Below are 22,266 nucleotides of genomic sequence, written 5' to 3'. Positions count from 1 at the left end.
TTTTTATTCATTACATTTTTATGTAAAAGTATTACATTTTTCATCAAAAGTATTACATTTTTCTTTATAAGTGTAACATTACTTATAAGGGAAAATATAATACTTTTGATGAAAAAAATAATACTTTACATCAAAATATAAATGTATTATATTTGTCCTCAAAATTATTATGCTTTTCCTTATAAGTAACAAACATTTTATTCATAATTTAATATTACATTTATTAGTATAAGTATTACATACATTTGTATAATGACCCTACTCGACTCGACTCAACACATCTCATGAACAAGGATCCGTGATTCTTACGCAAGTGTGACTCTCGGCAAAATTGATTATGTTGTGTTAGTATATTACGGAGTATAAAGTTAATATACAGTCCACAGTTGGAAGCATTATTCAAAATTGGATGAGCGTGGAACGGAGTATTTTAAGCGTCACAAATAATAACAACAACAAAAAATAAAAGTAACAATCCGACGCCTGAGAGATTCAAACTCTCACAGGGAAACCCCATGTACTTAGCAGGCACACGCCTTAACCACTCGGCCAAAGCGTCCTATTGACATTTCATTCGTGAATAAAATTACTTAATAGATGCAATATCATTTGATTATTTGAAAAATAAAGGTCAAAGTACCTATGAGGTCCATGTACTATAATGTTTTGTTCAATTTAGTCCTGTACTTTAAAAAGTAAAACAATTAAGGACAATAGCTAATGTAGCGTTGAAATCATATCTGTCGCGTGATCATACTTCAATGCCAACTCATATATTATTTTATAATTATTTAAAATTAATTATATTTACCATCAATATATTACATTAATATATCAAAAATAAATACATAAAGCGCCAGATCCAACCATCCCCTGGTTTACGGGGAGCGGTTGGAGGTTTGTTGCCTATATAAACCCCTCACCTTGTCCTAACAAGGGACACTTGATTTCTATCTTCTACTTTCTATCTATAATTGTATTGTTATTACACGTCCCGAACCCCTGTAAAAGCGTTACACATTTCTATCTCAACCGACCTCTCGAAAATGAGAGGTCTCGGTCGACCTTTCGAGGAGGTCTCGGCCGACATCTCGGGGAAGTCTCAACTGACTTCTCGGGGAGGTCTCGGCCGACCTCTCGAGGAGTTCTCGGCCGACCTCTTGAGGAGGTCTCGATCGACCACTCGAGGAGGTCTCGGCCGACCTCTCGAGGAGGTCCCAATCGCCCTCTTGTTTAACACCACGGAGTCCTTGTAGCTCAACACGGCTGCCTTCAAACCACCTCGAAGTCCTTGTAGCTCGATACGGCTGCCTTCAAAGCCTCCTCAAGCGCCCGACGCTTCCGCGCACAGCTGGAAATCAACTCGGCATACTTTCCCTCCAACGCCGCATGCTTGCTCCCCATGGCCTTGTGCGCCGCCTCCGGCTCTTTGCGACCCCTCATCTCGGCCCCCCTGCTTAGCCCGATGGGTCCCCAACACACTCTCTATGGACGCCGCTCATGCGACAGCTTGCACAACACAAGCATAGGCGAAGAACAAAGCGTTAAAACACGAGGGGGGTCCGTAATTATCAAGCGGCTTTGGTACTCTCTTGGGCTGACGACTTCTCGCAGCCCCGAGAGTGGGGGGACTGATGATGGAATAATTACGGAGCGGACCTGGAGCGAAGAAATATGGAGCAGATCACACCCGGCACCGAGTGGACTACGCACGCGGCCGAACAGGCCATGGAGGGGTCTACCTCCTCGGGGTCCTCGACTACTACCACGGGGTACTCGGCTACTACCACGGGGTCCCCGGCTACTGTGCACACGGAGTGACGAACCACCCCGGGGTCGGCCAACATGGGTTCGGCACCCCGGGGTCGGCCAACATGGGCTCGGCACCCTAGGGTCGGCCTACGTAGGCCCGACCACCACGGGGTCAACCTGCGCACCCCGAGTCGGCCTACGCGGGGTCGGACACCCTTTGGGGTCGGCCCGGCCGAGCTCCGGGCTTGGCCGGGACTGGGTCCCCGTGTTGTCCGAGTCGTGCGGCAGCAGTTGCGACTCCTCCTGCGTACCCCGGGCCGCGCTTTGGACCCGGTCCCGAGCTAGGACGCGGTCAAAGCGCCAGATCCAACCATCCCCCGGTTTAGGAGGAGCGGTTGGAGGTTTTTTACCTATATAAACCCCTCACCTTGTCCTAACAAGGGACACTTGATTTCTATCTTCTACTTTCTATCTACAATTGTATTGTTATTACTCGTCCCGAACCCCTGTAATAGCGTTACACATTTAATTAATATAATATCATTTTCATACACACCCCAATTGTTATCATTTTGTTATTCGTTTATCACGTTCGACATATATTCGGGTTGTATAATCCGGACCCCCGGGTTCATATAATCCATCACTATGTAACCCAATTAAATGAAAGGCTAACAACGTACAGATAAGAAGAATGCATTCAAAGGATAAAATACTATTTGCAACAATGGTCAAAAGGTTACATAAATTGTGTAGTAATGAGACAATATGTTTAAACAACACAAAAGAATAACTATTTGTACACCTCATGTACTAGAATGATTTGCATTAATCTAGGCACCTCCCCACGGGCAAGCAGTTGCAAGGGTCTTGACTGGCAGTGGTTTTTACCAATCCGATCTCCCTAACTCAAGTTGGCCTGCTTTTGTCGATCACGAGGCCGGCGTTGCATTTTCTCTTTCCCGCCACAGGTTAAGTCGGATCCGCTCATTGTCACTACAAACAAAAAAAAGAAAAGAAATAGCGACGAAAAATTCCGTTGCTAAAAAGGAAAAAATTCATCGCTAATCATAGTGACGGAATTCGTCTGTCGCTAAAACTGGTTTCGCTAAATGGTTACGACGAATTTCAAGTTGATCGCTAAATTTAGCGACGAAAATATCTGTCGCTAAACTAAAAAAATCTATCGCTATTTTCATCCCCGCGACGATGTGGAGGACAAAACTTGCAAGGGAATAGTGACGGAATTTCTGTCGGATATTTCCGTCGCTATTTCATTGCCATTCTTTATTGTTGGAAGGTATTTACCTACGAATTTGCTACGATTTTTGTCCATCGCTAATTTTAAAATTTTTGTTTTTAAAATATACCACTAATTATTAAACCTATAATATATTACTTCAATATTATAATTAAAAATATATTATATTAAAAAATTCAAACTAAATAACAATAACAAAAATATAGCAGTTACATTTCTTTGGCGATTGAGTTCATATTGTTCAAGGGCATTAGGGTTAAGACAAAGGCACCTGGAAAGCATTATATAGAAAACATTAAAGTGATAATTGAACATTCAACACACTTAAAACTACTAAATAAATAACACAGTATAAGGACCACACTGCTTGGAAAATCATACTAAACAAGAGTTTGTTGATTATTCCAACTTCAAATATCATCTGGAAAGGTATTACACAATGCCATAATCGGGTTATAAAACTAATAGCATCCAGTGCCAGAAACATGAAATGTTGAATATCCTTACCAATCACTGTCATAAAGTCACAATACTGTCAGTTGCCAGATTGATTCCGAGACCCCCAACCCTAGTTGATAACAAGAAAGCAAATTTCTCACTTAATGAAAAAACTCATCTAAGATGCCAGCTTTCTCCAATGCAACAACTATCTAAAATAAAAGGATATATTCAAGTAATAAACCAACATTTTAATTCATTAGGAAAGTATAGCACAAGGTTATTGTAGTAAGAAAGTTATAAATATGTTTTAAACAAAACCCCCCACCTAAAAAAAAACATAATAAATAAAAGCTACAGACATGGACACTGGATGAATAAATAATCGCGAATTGCATATATGTGAAGTGTAAAAGTAGAGAGCCCAACAATGAAAAATACTTCTTCTGCTAGCTTCTTTATGACCCTAGCCTTGGGATCATAACATGATGTCCAAAGTCAAACATTTTACGCTTCCTAAGGATTAATTATCATGAATCAACAAAAACGAATTCAACAATTAATAAATAACACAGAATAATACTAAATTGTCTAGCTAAACAGCCAAATTGATGGATCTATAAAGTGGCTAGTTTTTACATTTTAGACCTTCGAGTTTTTTTTTTTTTTTTTTTTTTTTTTTTTTTTTTTTGGTTGAAAACTAGACCTTCGAGTTTGATAAGTCGTGACCATGACGGACAAAGAAACGTATGCAAGGGAGTGAAAATATCTGTATTATTTCATATGAACCAAACTTATAACTGGGGAAGAAGAATACAGTATATATATGGAAGAAGACTTAGGCTAAGACAGTTATAACGGACAAGATATGTGCAATGCCTATAATGCCCATTTAGGTAGCTAAGTCTTTTCATCCTTTGTTACCTCCGTAAGCTGGAGCATGCAAATCTTGTATGCCCAGCTTAGAGATGAACAGCTTGAATGGAGCAGTCGGGAGAGGCTTTGTGAAGTCGTCGGCTATTTGATTCGAAGAGGAGATCGACATCAACTTAATCAAACCACGTGACACTTTTACCCAAACAAGGTGGTAGTCTATCTCGATATGTTTGGTTCTTTCAAGGAAAACGTGGTTTTCGGCTATGGAACAGCAAACTTGTTGTCGCATAGGCATAACACGACTGTCAGCTTTCTCAGAGTACTCTGCAAGTCTTTAAGGAGGAAGGTGATCCACTGTACTTCACACATCGTGGCGGCTAGGGCTCGGTATTCCTCTTGGGAAGAGGATCTGGAAACCGTGGCCTGTTTCTTAGACTTCCAAGAGATGAGGGCAGACCCCAGGAAAACACGGTAGCCGGTTATAGATCTTCGTGTTTCCATGCATGAAGCCCAGTCAGAGTCCGAGAAATTATTAAGTTGCAAGTTATCACCTTTGTGGTAGAACAAGTCTTGTCCAGGAACACTCTTAATGTACCGGAGAACTCTGTGAGCAGCGCTTAGATGTTTGTCAGATGGAGCATCAACGAACTGATCACTTAATTGTTGAACGACAATCAGTTCATCGATGGTCGGCAAGTATGATGGTCCTAATGATGATCTTGCATGTATTTCGTGTGTATCTCACCGGCGGATTTAAAAATCCTTGTGAATTGACTTGGGTTACAGGTGTGGTTCTGGCTGTATTGACCGCATCTTTTGGAGTAACTGGTTATTCCTTACCTCGGGACCAAATTGGTTATTGGGCAGTATGTGTTGGGAAACATTTACAAGGCAAAGGCTTTTGGGTGACTTTTGTCCTTATTCATGTGTCCCACATTGGCAAGCTAACCCACTTTTTACCCCCTTTTATTCACCAACCCCTTTGAGAAGGTTTGAAGTGTTATGGAGGGAAATAGGGGAAAACTATGCGTGCGCCGTTGCCTGCCCTGGCTCGCGCGGTGTGGTTAACATTTTGCGCTCCACTACACATTTCTACCCCTATTTTTGTGGGTTTTAGATCACCTTGTCCGCACTTCACTATGAACAAAGGAACGTGCGTGCACTTGGCGTTGGTCTTTCCCACTCCCCATTTTTTCGCTATGTCTTCAAGGTTGAGATGGGACGGGCGGTTTTAACTTTCAGTATATAAATCGCTCGTCCCCAACCCTGCAGAATACAATGAGAAATCACGGTGAATAGAGGTTGCCAGCGTTATATTTTCTGTGTTTGCGAAAGCCTTGTTCGTTAAATGCTTTTAAGGTAGTGTTTAGACAGGACACAAAATCCTTTCTACTCTTAAATCACACAACCAAACAGACTACATCCTGCGCGACATTGTTGTTTTTCTGCGAATTCTCCAACAATTAAAAACATTTAAGTTCGCATTCAGCAATGTATCAGGGATCAGCTACGGGGCCAGATGTCGCTCCGATTCAACCACTGACAGGTGGACTCAATTACAGAAGGTGGTCTGCGAAGGTGGTCATGTTACTAGAGTCGAAAGATGTCGACTATGTTATAGTCGAGGACCCTGCGAAATATATTGTGGCGAATTCGCAGTCACCTGCTTCGTCTGCTCAAAATGACTCTCCAGCCACGCCTTCGGTGGACTCTACGGATCCAAAGGACACATCAGCATCCAAGGATCCCAAGTCGACATCAACACAACCTTCCTCAGTGTCCCAGGCAGCTCGTGCGAAGTATGAGAAGGATAACAAGACTGCTCGCACTGCCATCCTCCAACGTGTTTTAGATCCTTTGTTTGACATGTTTTCCTCATATAAGTCAGCAAAGGTAATCTGGGACTTACTCAAGGAAAAATATGGTGCTGACGATGCTGGAAGAAGGAAATATGCAGTTGGGAGGTGGTTGCACTCATGATGAATGGCACTAAACCAATTGTAGAACAGGTACACGAGTTCGAAAACCTTGTTGCAGACATGAAGGCAGGAGGTGCTGAGATTAACGAGGTTGTACTCTGTGATTCACTGGTTGACAAACTGCCCGATTCATGGGTGGACTTCAAGAACAAGATGAAGCACGATCGACGCACCTACACCTTTCAACAGTTGATCAACAGCCTTAACATTGAGGAAGAAAACCGTCTGGTTCATAGGTCTGTTGTTCCTACTAGTTCTATTAAAGCAAATGTTGTTGAGGCTAATGCAGGCTTTAATAAGCCAAAGCCAGGTAAAAATAATAAAAACTAAGGAAAAAATTATAAACACAACAACAACAACCATGTCAAAAGTGGGCAAATTCAGAAAAAGGGAAAGAATTCTGGTGAGTGTTATGTTTGTGGCAAATGTGGCCACCGTGCTGCCCAATGCTACCACCGCAAAGGGAACACAAACCAGAATGGTCAAAAGACAGATTCTGAAGGTCCAAAAGGCCAAGCACACATAGTGGAAGACATGGAGAACTCTGACATTGTGGCAGCGGTGATAACTGAGGCAAATACAGTTGAAGATTCAAACGAGTGGGTTGTAGACACTAGTGCCTCCCGTCACTTCTGTAATTGCAAGTATCTGTTCAAAGAATTTGAGCCAATCACTGGAGAAGAACAAGTGTTCATGGGGAACTCCAGCGTATCCAAGGTAAGTGGTAGGGGAAAAGTACAAATAATGTTTGGGTTTGAGAAACAGTTAATTTTACAAAATGTGCTCTTTGTTCCCTCCCTCCGTAGAAACTTGATTTCTGCAGGCCTACTTAATAAGGCCGGAATTAAAATGGTTCTTGAGTCTGACCGAATGGTCATGACTCGACGTGGGATGTTTTTGGGAAAGGGATACCTGCATGGAGGGTTTTCTGTGTTAGATGTCACAGTAGTTAGAAAGCATTCTGATGTAGTTGGTACTGAAAACCACACCCCAGCTTGGCATGTTCAAACCAATAATAAAAATGCTTCTTCTTCTGCTTACATTACTGTTTCTTTAGATATCTGGCATGATAGATTAGGACATATTGGCACAAAATGTTTAAATAGAATGAAAAGCATGAATTTGTTGCCAAATCTGTCTAATGATGCATGCACACAATGTGAAATCTGCGCTGAAGCAAAATTTGCTAGAAAATCGTTTTCAACTGTGAATTTGTGTACTACATCTGTATTAGAACTGATTCACATCGATTTAGCTGATTTTAAAACTACTGAAAGTAGAGGTGGAAAACGCTACTATATTACATTCATTGACGATTTCTCCTGGTTTTCTAAAGTGTACTTACTAAGAACAAAAGATGAAGCTGAACAAAAATTTGTGGCTTTTAAAACTGAGGTAGAAAATCAGTTAGACAAAAAGATTAAACGTCTTCGCTCCGATAGAGGGGGAGAATATGAATCAAATACACTGAAAACTCTGATCTGTGTGAATCTTCGGGCATTATTCATGAATTAACTTCCCCTTATACTCCTCAACAGAACGGCATTGCCGAGAGGAAAAATAAAACGTTCAAGGAAATGATCAATGCTATGTTAATCAGTTTGTGCTCTGGATTCCTTGTGGGGGGAAGCTATTTTGTCAGCAAACCAGATCTTAAATAGAGTCCCGCACAAAGGGTTTGAAAAAACCCCCTATGAGCTATGGAAAGGGCATGCCCCAAATCTCAAGTACCTAAAGGTATGGGGCTGCCTGGCTAAGGTAGGACTACCATCTTTCAAAAGGCCCAATTTGGGACCTAAAACCGTAGATGCCGTATTTGTTGGGTATGCCGAAAACAGCGTAGCATACATATTTATGTGTTTGGAAAACCGTGTAATGTGTGAATCTAGAGATGCTATATTCTTTGAACACATTTTTCCATTAAATAATGCTTGTGATACACATGTTGATAGACTTCAACAAAATTCGCATGATGTTTTTCCCAGTTTTCCAATCAACTCTAGAGTTGAAAAGAACTTTGGTTCTGATTTTTTAACATATGCAACTGAGTTGAAAGATTTGAATGAACTTTGTGATCAACTCATATGTCAACTAGTCCTAGAAGAGGAACCAAAAAGCTTCGAAGAAGCCATGCGCTCAGTAGATTCCATTTTGTGGAAAGAAGCAGTCAAAAGTGAGTTAGACTCAATACAGTCTAACCACACTTGGGAATTGGTCAACAGACCAAAGGGTTGCAAACCAATCGGCTGTAAATGGATCTTCAAAAGGAAATTGAGGCCAGATGGGTCAATTGAAAGATTCAAGGCCAGACTAGTAGCCAAAGGCTACACACAAAAATTCGGTGAGGACTATTTTTATACCTATTCACCGGTAACAAAAATTGCAACCATTCGTGTTTTGTTTGCACTGGCTTCTTCACACAGGTTGATAGTTCACCAAATGGATGTAAAGACAGCATTTTTAAATGGTGAACTAGAAGAAGAAATCTACATGGAGCAACCTCCCGGATGTGTTGATCCAGGGCAGGAAGGAAAAATATGCAGACTCAAGAGGTCTCTGTATGGCTTGAAACAAGCCCCTAAACAATGGTACTAACCGATCAGATGCATGCTTGTACACAAAAGAGATAGAGTCTAGCATTGTGATCATATGTCTCTATGTAGATGACATGTTGATTTTTAGCTCAAACCTTGAGGCTATAAATAAAACTAAAAAGACTCTATGTGACAAGTTTGAAATGAAGAACCTAGGGGAAGCCGATTTAATACTGGGAATAAAAGTCACAAAGCCTGATTGTGGCTACCTGTTGTCACAAAGCCACTATACAGAGAAACTTCTAAAGAAGTTTGACAGTTATGAGGTGACTCCGGCTAAAACCCCTTTGATCCAAGTATCAAATTGTCAAAAAACGTAGAAGCTAGTGTGTCTCAAGAAGAGTATGCAAAGATAATTGGAAGTCTAATGTTTTTGATGAATTACACTAGACCTGATATCGCATTTGCAGTGAATAAGCTCAGTCGCTATACTCACAACCCTAGCTCCCTGCATTGGGATGCGTTAAGAAGAGTATTGTGATACCTTAGAGGCACCGTGGACTGGGGTCTTAATTACAAAGGACACCCAGCACTGCTAGAAGGGTTTTGTGATGCGAACTGGGTAAATGACAATCAAGATGTAAGCTCGACTAGTGGATACGTGTTCACTATGTGCGGAGCTGCTATCTCGTAGAAATCAACAAAACAATCGTGTATTGCTAGATCAACTATGGAAGCTGAGTTCATAGAGCTTGATCTGGCAAGTCAGGAAGCCGAGTGGCTGAGAAACCTACTGGCAGACGTGCCATTGTGGGGGTGTCCAGCCCCGGCTGTTCCTATGAATTGTGATTCACAAACTGCCATCTGTGTAGCACAAAATAGTGTCTATAATGGGAAAAGAAGACACATAAGAATCAGACATGAGTCTGTAAGGCAGCTAATATTAAATGGGGTGATCACAATGGAGTTTGTGAGGTCTGAAAGGAATATTGCAGATCCTTTCACAAAAGTCCTAAACCGAAAGGCCGTCCTTGATACATCAAGGGAGATGGGTCTGAAACCCAATGAGGTAAGAAATTCGTGATGGATACCACTTCGGGGTCAAATGAAATCGCGGAAAGACTTACACTAAAGAAAACTGTAATAACAGTGCCTTCTCTGTAACCCGTCATGGGTGGTCTATATTGAGATAGACTTGACAGAGTTGATGTCTAGACTGAGCTAGACTATACAGAGATTCTTAAAGAGTTAATAAAGGGCATTCAAGTTCAAAACTCAATAAACCGATGAGTTCAAGATTCAATTCACTCTCGGGGAACAAGTTACTTGATGTTTTCATGACAATTCAAGTTCCGTACACTGACATGGAAGTTAGCTCTTGTACTGGCTCAGGTAAACTTGGGTATAGCCTTTGTCCCTTTAAATGTGTGGGGGATTGTTGGGAAACATTTACAAGGCAAAGGCTTTTGGGTGACTTTTGTCCTTATTCATGTGTCCCACATTGGCAAGCTAACCCACTTTTTACCCCCTTTATTCACCAACCCCTTTGAGAAGGTTTGAAGTGTTATGGAGGGAAATAGGGGAAAACAACGCGCGCGCCGCCGCCGCCGCCCGCCCGTCGCGGTGTGGTGTGGTCAACGTTTTGCGCTCCACTACACATTTCTACCCCTATTTTTGTGGGTTTTAGATCACATTGTCCACACTTCATTATGAACAAAGGAACGTGCGCGCACTTGGTGTTGGTCTTTCCCACTCCCCATCTTTTTCGCTATGTCTTCAAGGCTGAGATGGGACGGGCGGTTTTAACTTTCAGTATATAAATCGCTCGTCCCCAACCCTGCAAAATACACTGAGAAATCACGGTGAATAGAGGTTGCCAGCGTTATATTTTCTGTGTTAACCTGTCGAAAGCTTGCGAAAGCCCTGTTCGTTAAATGCTTTTAAGGTAGTGTTTAGACACGACACAGAATCCTTTCTACTCTTAAATCACACAGCCAAACAAACTACATCCTGCGCGACATTGTTGTTCTTCTGCAAATTCTCCAACAGTATGCAATGTCCGGCCTTGTGGCTGTTAGATACAATAGGCGCCCAACCAATCCTCTGTAATTGCTAACATCGTTGAGAGCCGTACCATCATTATGTTGTAGTTGATAACCTGGCACCATTGGAGTATTCATGGGTTTGCTTTCAACGAATCCTTCTTCAGCTAGAATATCCAGAGCATATTTCCTCTGGCAAAGATTTAATCCCGAGTCATCCATTTTTGCCTCAATTCCTAGGAAATAGTCAAGCTTATCCAAGCTAAGTCTTTGATTTTAAAGGCATCATCTATAAATATTTTGAGGTCTTTAATCAAAGACATGTCAGGGCTGGTGACTAGAATATGTCTACATAGACAAGCACTGATATGAATTTATCATCCCTCACTCCGGTGAACAATGACGGATCAGACTTTATTGATCAAAGCCTATGTTGAACAAGGCAGTGCTGAGCTTGGCATTCCACTGGCGGTTGGCCTGTTTGAGACCGTAGAGGGAACGAAGCAACCGACAGACATGATTTGGCTATTCAGTTTGAAATCCAGGGGCAAAATCATATACACCTCTTCTGTTAAATCACCGTGCAAGAAAGCATTGTTTATGTCCAGTTGATGAATGTGTCAGGCTTGAGAAGAGGCAACCGCCAAGAATGTCCGGATTGTGGTTATTCTTGCAACCGGTGAGAATGTCTCAATATAATCAATGCCAACTGTTGAGTGTATCCCTTTGTTACGAGACGGGCTTTGTATCTTTTTATGGAGTCATCTGCTTTCAACTTGAGTTTGTACACCCATTTACATCCTATGGGTGTCTTTCTTGCAGGCAAATCTGGCCATTCTCAGGTTTGGTTGTCCTGCAAAGCTTGTATTTCTGTCCACCACCACTACTACCACCACTTATATTATTATTATTATTATTATTATTATTATTATTATTATTATTATTATTATTATTATTATTATTATTATTATTATTATTATTATTATAAATGTCTTTATATTTTAAACAAAATAATTAAAATGTTTAATTATACAATTCTGTTCATTTTCTGGAAAATGAACCAAACATACCAAGACAGTTTTCTGAAATGCAATCAAACACGGAAAATGAAAATCTTTTCTGAAAAATGACTCATTTTGCAAAACATTTTCCATAAGTCATTTTCTAATTTCCAAGCACACCCTTTATAAGAAAAATTAATTACTCAATAAATAATAATGCGGTGTTAAAATTAGAGTTGAATTGAAATTAGTGTTCATCATTTTTAAGGAATGTAACATTAACATTCCTATATTCATTCTTCCCAAACTTCAATCCTATGACCAATTGAGTTGCCCATGCGAGCAACATTCCTACCTTCATTAAAACATGACTGATGTGACTAGATAGGGGGCTTCACATATAATTAACTTAGGGATAGTGTTTAGTTTCTCTAATTATGTGCCATGTACCAAGCTGAGACTTATTAGTTCAGGGCATCCCAATTGAATTGACTGGGATGACAGTTTCTCATTCTGAATTTGTAAAATCAAAATTTCGATCAAATCACACATCGCAGTATACTAAGCCTCTAATTCTTTAAGAGGTTTATCTAAAAGATTCGCAATATAACTAGGAAGACGTTTTAAATACCACACATGGGTTACTGGGCATACGAGTTTGATATAGCCGATTTGATACCTTCGTATCCGAGAATCAATAAATTCGACTCCGCATTGTTCACAAAATTTGGGTTCTTCTTTTTCATCTCCGATTACTCGATAATTTCCAAAAGCGCAAATAGTGCTTGAATAGAGTCTATTGTTGGTGAATTTGGAGAGCAATTATCTTGTACATGATGTCAGTAAGGCGGGAATATGTGAGATCAGACCATATTCCTCATCCTCTTTTATTTAACCCTCATCACTTCTAAAATATGTTTTCTTTTATAAATTTTATACTAATTGTCCCCCAGTGGAGGTATTATTGGTTCTTTGTGTTTCAGTAGGTTGAGAAAGTATATGAACAAATACTACATTGTAATAGAGCCAATAGCATTCAAAAAAATACTAATTGTCCCAACATGTTTCAAGATCCTTTTTTTATTATTACTAGTATTTGTGCCCGTGCGTTGCACGGAATGAATTTGTTAAAATATTTTAAAAATATTTAGATTGATATACAATTGTATAAATTATAACATCGAATATTATATAATATAATTGAAGAATTGAGTTGCACCGATTATGTTTTCTGATGTTATCAATGCTTGAATTCGAGTAAATAATTTCCTAATTAATAGCTAGCGTGTAGATATACGCATTCATTGTTACCACTCTAGAGATTTTATATATCAGTGTTTAGAATTTGTATTAATTGGGCTAATTAGCTCGTTGTCTAGCAACTCGGTTATATAAATTATTTATACGGAAGTTATATTTTATATGTAGATATATATAGCAATTTTGTCATTTTTGTATATATATATATATATATATATATATATATATATATATATATATATATATATATAAACATGATATCAATTGCTTGAATTATACATTATTGAAAATCTCTTTGTAGACAACATTGGTAGTAGTAACGAAATTTTATCCATCATCGTCTAGAGTTAAAACAATTAGACCATCAGGATGGGTGACTCGGAAAAAAGTCACATACAATTAACCGTGATTAAAGATAATTTTTCAATAATAACTCAACTTGAGTTAGTGTTTGACCCTGACTTTTGTTGATAGTCATGGCATATGCGAACATCAACGTGAATTGTTTTTGTTAGAACTTGAAGGGCGATCTCATATCAGAAGGGTGAAAGACATTTTAATTGAAGATTTTACTTTTATTAATACTATAGATATAAATTGGTGTAAATAATAATTAATAAAGTATTATTTCTTCATAAAATTACATAGAATTTCAAATGGATTTTCTCATTTATTACGCAGAATTTGTTTATGTTATTCTCACAATTATAATGGTTTAATTATTCTCAGAATTTGATAACTATTTTCCATTTTTAAGTACACATTAACTTTAATTTGTGATAAAAAATCATTAGATATTAGTTAATTTTTATATAAAATTTTGTTACCAATTAAGCTTTATTGATTTTTTTTTACAAATTAATTAAAACTCATATTAATTTGGGCGGGAATGTTGAAGATGAGGATTTTACTTTTATTAATAGTATAAATTGATGTAAATAATAATTAATAAATTATTATTTCTCTATAAAATTACGTAGAATTTCAAACGAATTTTCTCATTTGTTACGCAGAATTTGTATTCATTATTTTCACAATTATAATAATTTAATTATTCTCAAAATTTGGTAACCATTTTCCATTTTTATGTACATAGTGACTTTAATCTTTGGTAACAATTCATTATATATTAGTTAATTTTCATATAAATTTTTTATGTGTTATTTGTTTAAACTTATTCGTCTCTCCAATATTATTGTTCATGCAACTGATTTAGTAACTTTCACAATAAATTTCACATTGGTATTTAATTGGTATTTAATACCTTAAATTGATGTAATTTCATTTAGGCGGGAAACTGATGTGGCAAAAAACATTTTGCTATTATATAGAGTAATAAGATAAGATAAGATTTGAAATAAAAATAGAAAAAATAAAAAGATGTTAAAAATGTACAATATAATAATATAGTTAGACTTTTATATATTTGGTCAAGTATCTATTTTCATAACATACAAAATTAAAATTAAAATTTTGTATGGTTAATATAATATCTAATCATTTATATATTTAGATAAATTTATAGAAAAAATTCATATAATTAAGTTGATTTATTCCAAATTGTATTTCATATATATTATAATTCTAAAAATATGAATAATAATAACTAAGACAATTGTACTTAGAAATTAATAAAAAATATAAATTCTAAATTTTGTATGAATAAATAAAAACTCTAATCGAATGCATATCCTTATATGATTGTATAATACATTGTATATACACATAATATTTATTAATATGTATATAGGAAAATTCATAATTATATATAATTTCATTAATTATAATTTATATTGATAGATTTATACTTTAAAAATTTATATTTAGAAATTTAAAAAGTGTATGTATGTATGTATGTAGAAATTTATATTTTTTGGCACAATATATATATTTCGTGTTTATATAGTATATTTTTTGGTATCAAACATTTGAATGACATTTTGTAATTTGAATGGTAATATACAGTGGGGAAATGGTAATATACGGGGGAAAATGTCAACATACAAATGGTAATTCTTTAATTACTATACTAATTTTAATGGTAATTTATTAATTAATTACTATATTTCTCGATGAGTCAACCTGGTCATGCCCATCCTTTTTCTAGAAACATACAAATGAAATAGTCAATTATTAAAATTGTTTTTTGATTTCATTTTTAATTTTTGTCTAAATTTAAAGATATATATTTTCGGGGATTATAACATTTTTTGTATTAATTGAAAATTTGAAAGTTTTACCTTTCTTGAGATCTCTTACCATTTTATAATTTCAATATTGTGCCATTTTGAACTCATCCATGGTGTATAAATACACTCTATATGACCATACACAATCCATTGAGGAGACATTTGTATTCAAGAGTAAACTTATCCTTAAACTAAACTCGGTTGTCAAGAAAATCACCATTTTCATTCATAATGATATTCCTATTTATGAGTCTCTCATCACCGTTCGATACATCAATGATGTCTGGATTTCTGGGTCTTCCATTGTTCCCTTTGATCCTTATGATTGTGCCATTGTTAACATTTTTTTATTTGGGTTCAGTACAACGTGGATTTTTTGGGAGGTTTCTTTAATTAAATATATTTTGAATGGCTCCCACACACATCATTTATTTACACAACCTGAAATGGCCCCCAAGGAGAAGTGGACCGCTATGAAACTGCATTACATTCAGAAGGAGCAAGTGCATTTTGGGGTTCAATTACTTTGTGACTAAAAGTAATTTTTGGTTAAAATTTTTTATTTCCTTTGTATTTTATTTTATTACTTTTTTATTTTATTTATACTAATATGTGAATGGAGTAACACAAAATCTAAAATTGTACTTGTTATTTGATTCTTCTTTTAAAAAAATCATTATTTTTTTTTTATTTATTTATACTAATAGCTTCACATTATGTACAAATTTGATCTTGATATACGAAATAACTTCTCGGTAATACACAAAGGAATTAAAATCCAAAAAAAAAATGAAATTTAACCACCATATGTGCTAAACAACGTAGTATTGGCCATGACTCTATGACTTTATTATATAGAAGGATTTTATAATAAGAATAGTAGATAAGTTCACAATAATCATACTGTGAGACTAAACTGTTTTTAATTACTGTATACAGATAGATTTTAGTATCATATCAATACTAAAGCTTCATTACACATTATTTCGTACTAAAGAGCATTACAGGTATGTGATAAAACACCTCAACTCCTTTATGTGTTGACATTTGATTGTCAGTTAGATTATATTCATTGTTTGTAAGTATTTAAGTTGTTTTAATACAATGTAGAAAAATTAAGAGTGGAAAGCTAGGTGAACCGTGCATTAAAAAAATATAATAAGTGTTACAATCAGAATACAAATATCAGTTTACACAAAAAAAAAAATAAAAAAATACAAACATTAGTTCATGGTAAGTGAACTGTGTGCATGCTATGAATTAAAAATAAATATTAAAAACAACACCTAACAAACACAAAATATAAAATGATTCATTAAGTATCTTATGTTTTGGTTCAATAAATTATAAAAATTTGTGTCCTGTACACAGTAGAGAAGGTAATTCATTAAGGGAGATTCTGATAATTTCTTAGTGCTTTCATATCGTCTGAGTGGCTATAAAAAACCACTTTTGCATGCAATTCCCTGCAACAATAATCACACGTATTAATCACAACTGATTGAACAAACAGGTTAGTTTGAAACTATATATATATATATATATATATATATATATATATATATATATATATATATATATATATAAATTATCATTGGTTTGACAATCCTGTTATACTTGAGCGTGGATAAATTCAAAGAACCAATCTATGAAAACAGTTCCTGCATGCACAAAACCAGATTATCTGTATGAATAAATTTGAAATAAGAATTGAAAAAAAAAAAATACATGTGAGAGAATATACAAAGATATCTTTGTTCGAAACTTCATCACCCAAGTTGGATACATAAGCTTTGTCCAACGTTCTAGTGCAGTTTCTATTCGGATTTCAAATTTTTGCACAGGGAAGACGCATTGATAAGAATACACGTGCAGGTGGAAAACTCAAAAATTGAAAAGAAAACTGGAAGAGAATACAGACCAAAGGAAATGTTAACGGCCACCGAGACGCTCTGATCTCTTCAAGATTGGGAACTGCGATCCGTCATTCTTGAGAAAACCTTAAAGAGAGAATATGATTCTTGAATCTCTCGAGTAGTGCGCAGGGTAAGGCAAGCCCAAATTCGGCTATCATTTTATAGTACTGGCGTTGGGATCCTAATGGCTTACACCGAATAGCAATGATATTCATAAATGACGCGGAGCACTCTAATTTAATATTATTATACCATACTAATACAATATTACCATAAGTTAATTATGCAATGCAATCTTCTAATACGAATTGTTTTTCTTATTCTACCGTACTAATGCAATATTACGGTAAGTTAATTATGCCATCTTCTGCTACGAATTGTGTTCTAATTTGACCAAAAATATGGAGATACCATATCATAATTATGTAATATTACCAATTAATAAATTTTACTTAATTTTCATTACACATTTACTTACCAAATAAGATTTATTATTAATTTGACCAATAAGTGTGGGCGGGAAAAACCTATAGGAGGATTTTATTTTTATATATATATAGATTATTTTTTAATAAAAAAGTAAGGAATAAGGAAACATGTTTGATTTTCAAATTTCAAGCTAGGGCCTAATTACAATATTTTTGGAATTTTTTCGCCAACCAATCTTTGGATGAATGGATCTAGAATTCATGTTCTCTGATGCAGATGTTAATGAAATATTGGACAATTAGAAATTACAAACATATTTGTATTTTTTTAAAATATTTATACGTTCCTCAAATTTTTTTATATGTTGTTAAAAATTGTAATTTTATTGTACTTTTGCTTTTCTTTTTTCATTTTCGTACCTGTATAGTTAAGTTTGGAAGACAAGGGTCACCAGCATTGATAATCTTAATCTAAGAGCCAATGCATTATTGTAAGTCAAATTATAGCATGGACTAGGATTTACATTGTATTGCGGACCTGGTTTGTAGCTTTAAATAAATTGATGACTCTAGCATGTACATGTAAATAAATTGAAGGTATATAATATATTAATTATAATATGTACATAATTTATTAATTGAATGTAAATAAAATGTAAACTACATATACATAATACCTTAATTATAATATGTACATAATTCATTAAATACATATATATAATATGTTAAATGTATATTATAGGTTAACTAAATTTCATAATTTGAATAGGGTCTATCATGGGCACGATGGATCGTGATCCACAATATAACAATTGTTATTTTTGTGTAAGCATGGAGCACGTCAATTAAGTGGCCTAGCTACCTAATTGAAGCATGTGCTCAATTATCTCAATTAAAAGCCTAAGCTAAGCATGTGCTAAGCTAATAGTTGACCTTTGGCATAGCTCTGATACCAAGTTGAAGCATGTGCTCCATCTTAACTAAAAACCTAAGTTGATAGTTGGATTGCACATTAATGGCTATATGCTCAACATACTTAAGGAGGGCAAATTACGGTCCACACAGCTGTGTGCTATGTGGACCATAGTCCAAAATATCGTCTTGAATATTATGAGTAAAATAATGTACATTATGTATTAGAATAATGTACACTATATTTTAGAATAATGTACATTACGTGTTAGAATAATGTATATTATGTGTTAAAATAATGTACATTACGTGTTAGAATAATAAAACATCTGGGATATAATATAATATACATTATGTTTTAAAATAATGTACATTATGCTTTAGAATAATGTGCATTTTGTTTTAGAATAATGTACATTATGAGTTATAAAAATATATATTGCAGTTAGGCTCGCGAAAAAAATAAAATTGAGCAAAACCGATAGCTTTTGGACCGTGGTTCACACAGCCCAATAACTATTGCCTTAGGACTTAGTCAGGTTGCAGTCAATTGTCATGATTCATCAATTAATTCCGAATTTAATCTCTCATATATATACAATTCACTGGTTGGTAGAAATCGTATTGGTAATAATGTCAAACATAAATGCTGGGACAGTATGTAGTACGGTTTCTAGCAATTAATGTTATTGGTAGCCAAAGAACACTAGCATTTGTATAGTGTTTGATCGAGAAGTTTTTCTTTGATACTGCAACGTAAAGAAACGATGTTCCTCAAGCTTGTAATGCTGGTAGCCATCGCTGCTGCTCAACTATGCTATGCAACTTCTGGGGAGAACGAATTCACATACAATGGATTTAGGACGGCCAATCTAAGCCTCGACGGTGTAGCCCAGATCACTTCCAATGGCTTACTCAGGTTAACAAATGAAACCAAATTGGTGAAAGGCCGTGCCTTTTACCCCATGCCAATCAATTTCAAGAATTCACCCAACGGCTCAGCTTTCTCCTTCTCCACCACCTTTGTCTATGCTATGGTGCCCCAGTTTCCCACTTTGTACACCCATGGCCTTACCTTTGCGATTACACAACCAGGAGGTCTTCCTGGAGCATTTTCGTACCCTTATTTTGACCTTTTCAATGAAACCAACTCTTATGGCAATGCTACCAACCATGTGGTGGCAGTGGAGTTTGATACCTTCCAGAATCCTCAGTTCGATGATATCAATGACAACCATGTCGGAATTGATATCAACGGCTTGAGATCAGCTTTAGCAAAACCAGCAGGGTACTATCAGGGCAACCAATTTAATAACGTTAGTCTTGGAAGCGGCAAGCCAATACAAGTTTGGGTAGAATATGATGGCAGAGCTAAGCAAATGAATGTCACTGTGGCTCCTCTCAGTGTGGGTAAACCAAGTAAGCCTCTTTTGTCTTTTCGCCATGATATTTCTGTGGACGTACTAGAAACCGTGTCGGTTGGCTTCACATCGGCCACTGGTTCAGCTGTATCATCCCAATATGTTCTAGGGTGGAGCTTCAAAATGAATGGCATTGCTCAAGAACTAGATCCCTCTAAACTTCCAAGGCTTCCACGAGTGGGGCCAAAGAGAAAATCAAAGTTTCAAGAGTTTGGCGTGCCTGTGATTGTAATATTTTTTCTTGTTGGTATTGTGTCTGGAGTGGGCTATTATGTATACAGGAAGAGGAAGTTTGCAGAGTTGGTTGAGGACTGGGAACTCGACTATGGACCTCACAGGTTCACGTACAAAGAATTGTACTTTGCTACCAAGGGGTTTTCAGAGAAAGAAATATTGGGGGCAGGCGGTTTTGGGAGTGTTTATAGAGGCGTGTTGCCTAAGTCCCAAGGTGAGATTGCTGTGAAGAAAATTTACCATCAATCAACCCAAGGAATGAAAGCCTTCATAGCTGAAGTTGTTAGTATGGGTCGGTTGTGTCACAGGAATTTAGTTCCTCTTCTCGGGTATTGCAGACGTAAAAGAGAGTTGCTTTTGGTTTATGAGTACATGCCTAATGGAAGTCTTGACAGATATTTGTTTGACAAACCAATACGCACCCTCAGTTGGGACCAAAGATTTCAAGTAATCAAAGGAGTGGCATCAGCTCTATTCTATATACATGAAGAATGGGAGCAAGTAGTGGTTCACAGAGATATAAAGTCTAGTAATGTTTTACTAGATAGTGAGTGGAATGCAAGACTAGGAGATTTTGGTCTAGCTAGATTGTATGATCATGGAACTGATCCTCAAACTACACATGTAGTAGGAACTCATGGCTACCTTGCCCCGGAACATATTAGAACAGGCAAGGCTACACCAAGTTCTGATATGTTTGCTTTTGGAGCATTCTTACTTGAAGTTGCATGTGGCAGAAGGCCGATAGAGCAAAAAGTTCCAAATGAGGTTTTTATTTTGGTGGAGTGGGTGTTTTCGTCGTGGAGTAGAGGTGAAATATTGCAGACTGTTGATCCTAAACTTGGAGAAGATTATGTTGCTGAAGAAGTAGATATTGTTTTAAAGCTTGGATTGTTGTGTTCTCTGCTAGATACAGAATTCAGGCCAACCATTCGACAAGTTGTTCGATACCTGGAGGGCTCTGTTGCTCTACCAGAGTTGTCAATACTCACTCTCTCCCTAGCTGGCCTCACTATTTCTCGAAGTGAAGGTTTTGATGATTTTGTTTCGTCACTTTCATTTTCCGGAGGGAAGATAGGCTCACGTCGTACTTCAGTTATGAACCCCATTATCTCTGAAGGTCGTTGAATTGATTACAAGATGGGAGTTTAGTACTTACTTTGAATCAATTGAGGATCAATTATATGTGGTCAACAAATATATTTAATTTTCTAATAGTTGTACTTATTATATAGGATGTAGTCTCGTATTCTATTTGATATTATGTAATGCTATTTGCATTTTTGCAATATTATCTCATTTTTAAAAGTGATCTCACTACTATATTATCACGTTTGTAATTCATTGCTATTTTCTCTATACCTTTGCAATTCGAACTTACTATGTTCATTGCTATGTTCTACTTTTCCGGGTGTTTGGACACAAGAAATTAAAGTCTACATTTGGATATTTATTTCTTTGGGGCGAGGGAGCTATCTCTTGGAAAAGTGCGAAGCAGACTGTCATTGTTGCGTCCACTATGGAAGTTGAGTTTTGTGGCATGTTTTGTGGCCACAAATCATGGATTATGGCTGCGAAATTTTATTTTGGGACTTGAAATTGTCGACAGTATTGTCAAGCCACAGAAAATTTATTCTGATAATGTTTCAACCGTCTTCTTTTCTAAGAACAACAAGTATACAAGTGGTGCTAAACATATTGATTTGAAGTATCTTGCCATTAAAGAAGATGTTCAGGAACGAAGAGTATCAATTGAACACATTAGCACTAGATTAATGATTGCAGACCCATTAACTAAAGTCTTGCCACCAAAGGCATTTCATGAGCATGTTGAAATATAATGGCATTATTGAAAACTGTTAACATTATGTTAAGATTTGTGTTCTTGATATATTTGATACTCAGGCTCAATTTAATTTCGTTTTTGTATTAAGTATTATGTTTAGTTTTTGAACTATATATATACATGAATGTTTATGTCAATATAAATAGGATTTGTCTTTGACAAAGACATTATCGTGGA

At 36.3% G+C, this 22,266-nt stretch overlaps 1 protein-coding gene and 1 non-coding gene across 2 annotated transcripts; one reads left to right on the top strand and one right to left on the bottom strand.

The window, feature by feature from the left end:
• Window positions 1-477: 477 nt before the first annotated feature.
• On the bottom strand, window positions 478-559 carry TRNAS-GCU. Its single transcript has one exon. It is a non-coding gene; the product is annotated as a tRNA-Ser (tRNA).
• An 18,754-nt stretch (window positions 560-19,313) lies between these two features.
• Window positions 19,314-21,551, top strand: LOC109158320 (L-type lectin-domain containing receptor kinase IV.1-like). The gene has a single exon (XM_019306244.1). It carries the CDS (start codon window positions 19,356-19,358, stop codon window positions 21,369-21,371), a length of 2,016 nt encoding a protein of 671 aa, XP_019161789.1. The 5' UTR covers window positions 19,314-19,355; the 3' UTR covers window positions 21,372-21,551.
• The last annotated feature ends 715 nt before the right edge of the window (window positions 21,552-22,266 follow it).

The sequence above is a fragment of the Ipomoea nil genome, unplaced genomic scaffold (genome assembly GCF_001879475.1).
Source record: "Ipomoea nil cultivar Tokyo-kokei standard unplaced genomic scaffold, Asagao_1.1 scaffold2805, whole genome shotgun sequence".
In the NCBI taxonomy this organism is placed as follows: domain Eukaryota; kingdom Viridiplantae; phylum Streptophyta; class Magnoliopsida; order Solanales; family Convolvulaceae; genus Ipomoea; species Ipomoea nil.
Note: the sequence above shows the minus strand (reverse complement) of the source record. Positions and strands in the feature narration are given on the sequence as shown.